Source organism: Lactuca serriola, chromosome 1 (assembly GCF_051521515.1).
Source record: "Lactuca serriola cultivar US96UC23 chromosome 1, Lser_US96UC23_V15, whole genome shotgun sequence".
NCBI lineage: Eukaryota > Viridiplantae > Streptophyta > Magnoliopsida > Asterales > Asteraceae > Lactuca > Lactuca serriola.
In genome coordinates, this window is record NC_136408.1 from 71,240,637 (window position 1) to 71,244,514 (window position 3,878).

Below are 3,878 nucleotides of genomic sequence, written 5' to 3' on the forward strand. Positions count from 1 at the left end.
TACAAGAACCGCAAAAAGCCTTTTTGTCCACCGTGTGGGACCCATCCTGTCAGCCAGCCTGTGTTTTCCCTTCCTAACTCATAAAACGACACCACCGCTTGCCGTTTCGTCTTTCTCTCTCATCTTACCACCTGAACCCGCTGTTTTAATCCCATCTTCCATTTAATTCCACTCAAACCCTATAGAGAGAGAAACCAGTTTTTAGCAAAGGGAAAGTGCAAAATTTTATAAAAACACGACACACATTTTCGTCAAATCTATAGAAAGAAAGTGTTCTCGAATCTCAAGTAGTCAAGTTCATCATCATCTTCTTCAGGTAATCTGTAATCTTGTAAATTTCTCCCACTTAGGCGCCATGGATTCTCAGATCTATGGTGCATTAAACCTCATCGTCTTCTTTCTCGCCATTAATGTAAATGCATTGACGGCACAAAACCCCAAATCTAGTTCTACCCAGATTAATTCCAACTCGGTTCTGGTAGCACTTCTCGATTCACACTACACAGAGCTATCGGAGCTCGTTGAGAAAGCACTTCTTCTACAGACGCTGGAGCAAGCGGTTTCGCATCACAACATCACCATTTTCGCACCCAATAATGAAGCTCTTGAGAGACAAATGGATCCTGAGTTCAAACGCTTCTTGCTTGAGCCCCGGAATCTCAAGTCTCTACAGAATCTATTGCTTTACCATATAATTCCGTCTCGGGTTGGGGCAAAGGAATGGCCTGAACAAGAAGTTGTTCACCATCAGACGCTTTGTGTTGACGAATCCGACAACCGCTTGCCGTTGACACGAGGGAATTCCGGCGAGAAAATGGTCGGTGGTCTAGCTAGAGTTGTTCGTCCCGATGACGTCATCCGAGCCGACGGGTTGATCCATGGGATTGAGCGGTTGTTGGTTCCTCGATCGGTGCAAGAAGATTTCAATCGGCGAAGGAGTTTGAGTTCTATTTCTGCTGTTTTACCGGAAGGAGCTCCTGTTGTGGATCCGAGAACCCACCGTTTAAAGAAATCAGCTACTCCAGCTCCTGCCGGTGCCCCACCGGCACTTCCGGTATACGACGCATTGGCCCCGGGCCCTTCTCTAGCCCCAGCTCCAGCCCCAGGTCCCGGTGGTCCCCGCCACCACTTCGACGGCGAGAGCCAGGTGAAAGATTTCATCCAAACGCTACTCCATTACGGTGGCTACAACGAATTAGCAGACATACTGGTAAATCTAACGTCGTTAGCGACGGAGATGGGGAAATTAGTGTCTGAGGGTTATGTTTTAACTGTGTTGGCACCCAACGATGAAGCCATGGCTAAACTTACCACCGACCAACTCAGTGACCCGGGTGCACCGGAGCAGATAATGTACTATCATATAATACCGGAGTATCAGACCGAAGAAAGTATGTACAACTCAGTACGGCGGTTCGGAAAGGTCCGATATGATACACTCCGGCTACCACATAAGGTGGTGGCGGAGGAGGCTGATGGGTCAGTGAAGTTCGGTCAAGGCGAGGAGTCTGCGTATTTGTTCGACCCGGATATTTACACCGACGGGAGGATATCAGTGCAGGGTATTGATGGAGTTCTATTTCCGGTGGAGGAAACGACGGAGACTCCGTCTAGCAAGGTGGCACCGACGACGGCGCCGAAGGTTGTCTCAAAGCAAAGGAGAGGTAAAACCGTAATTCCGTAAAAGCTTTTTTGTAAATTCTTTGATTATCAAGAGTCAAAATAGGACTTTAATCTCGTGCACTAGTGACTTGTACTTTTTTGTACAATTTGCCACAACTTATTAAAAAGTCCAGACAAACCCCAGCTGTGATCGACTGAAGCCATTCCTTTCGCTTACCCTATACCCCACTTGTACTTAGTGCAGTATGATTTGTAAATTATGCATCATGAATTGTATGACTAAATAGTATTTTTTTAAATGCAGGGAAATTAATGGAAGTGGCATGTACATTAGCTGGAGCACTTGGACAGAGTTGTTAATTTGTTTTTTTATATTCAAAGAAAATTACAAAAAAATGAAAAGAAATCAAATACAGCGTTGCAGAGAAAGGTTTGTATTTATTTATAAAGATGCTTTTATTAATTTTTTGTTATTTACAATGGATTATTTAATAAATATGATTATTTTTGCGTTGCAGTTATATTAGGAAAGATTCTGTCCAAATACTATAGATAAAAGGGAAGTGGACGGTGCAGATTACATTTCCCTAGACGATGAACAAAGTTTGCCTTTTTTTTGAAGAATTATTTTATTTTATTACTATAAAACTGTAATTACTATAAATGATTTTTTGATGTATTTATTTTGTTTTTCGATAAATATACAAATGTGTCTTTTTAATCTACCGAGCAAAGATGAAAATTATATATCGATCTTATTTTAATATGCAATGTTTATTTGCATTTTACATTAACGGATAATGACTATTAAGGGTATGTTTTGGCGTAATAGCTGAAAAACTAGTCGATAAAAATAACGTTTCATAAAAACAAGTTGTAAGGTTGCTGAAAAATATTAAATGAATTAAAATGAAATTTAGAATAATATATGTTTACTATAATTAATGTTGAGTATATGGGATATCGGAAATTTTTAAAAAGCTTTAGAAGAATATATGTTTTTATAATTAATTATGACTAAATATTAAAAAAATTTAAAAAGCTGGAGAAGAATTTATGTTATCTATAATTAATTATGAGTATGTTTAGGAAATTTTTTAAAGCTCTTAAAAAAATTTAAGTAGCTTTTTTAAAAATATGGGTTATAAGCAATTTTTTGGGATGCAAAACATGAAATCTTAAAAAACTTAAAAAACTTAAAAAACCAAGTAGCTTATAGCTGGTTGTAGTTTGTTAATCACTTCAATGACAATTTATTATTGATCGAAAATGAAAGGAAACAATAAATTAACAAATTTTGCTAAGAAGTTTTAGGTCTTATATGGACCCAAAGAGATCAAACAAATGATCATTGCTAATGATGGTATTTACTATATTGGATTGAATTTTTTTAATAAGAAATGTGAGGTGTTGAGCTTCTATAAGATGCATATAATGTTAATTGGTCACTTTCAAACGCAAATGCAAATACAATAACAATAATGGTGGATTGTGATGGCAATTACATATTGGCTTTTTCTTCATGGAAATCATCACACCTTCACATGTAAGGTAAGGTGAGATGACTTTATGGACTCATGCTACATGTGTATTAATTTAATTGATACCCTTTTTCCGGTATTGGAAAATTAAATCAAACATTACTATGTTAGTGCTAATTTGGTAATTGATATAACACATTAATACCCCCTTTCTAATATTACTTGTAATCTATACACCGGATGAGAGATAGTGGATATTTCATAATGAAAGCTTAATAGTTAATACTAATACATTAGAACTTACAATAGTTTAAATTCAAATCACATCAACATAGATAAATGACTAATTAATGTCATCCCAAAGCTCATTCAGCTCTAGTCGTTCCTTTTGAAGATTCATCAACTTTAATACTTGTTGATACGTACGCATAATAGCTATGCATCTTGTGAGTTCATGATTTTCACAAAAATATGCATGTGCAATAATACAGGAAACAAATTTTCATAAGACACCAATTATATATGTAATATGATTTCATACACCTAACCATAAAATCCATAATCATAGAATGAAATAACTCATTTCATCAATCAACATGCCATATAACTATTTATATATCCGTGTTAATTAACGATCTCCATAACAAACCAACTCATTTAATACAAGAAGGCACATCATGTACAAATTTTAGCATGAGTCAAGTACTCAAATTAGGAGTACTGATGACTCCAGTATAAAATTGAATACAATCGACTAAAAATACTATAATCAGT

At 36.5% G+C, this 3,878-nt stretch overlaps 1 protein-coding gene across 1 annotated transcript; it reads left to right on the plus strand.

Moving 5' to 3' along the window:
* Nucleotides 1-207: 207 nt before the first annotated feature.
* LOC145091845 (fasciclin-like arabinogalactan protein 15) lies at nt 208-2,344 on the plus strand. The gene is made up of 3 exons (XM_079029664.1): nt 208-1,664; nt 1,928-2,053; nt 2,142-2,344. The coding sequence occupies exons 1-2, from the start codon at nt 356-358 to the stop codon at nt 1,981-1,983; spliced, it is 1,365 nt and encodes a 454-aa protein (XP_078885790.1). The 5' UTR covers nt 208-355; the 3' UTR covers nt 1,984-2,053; nt 2,142-2,344.
* Nucleotides 2,345-3,878: the final 1,534 nt, after the last annotated feature.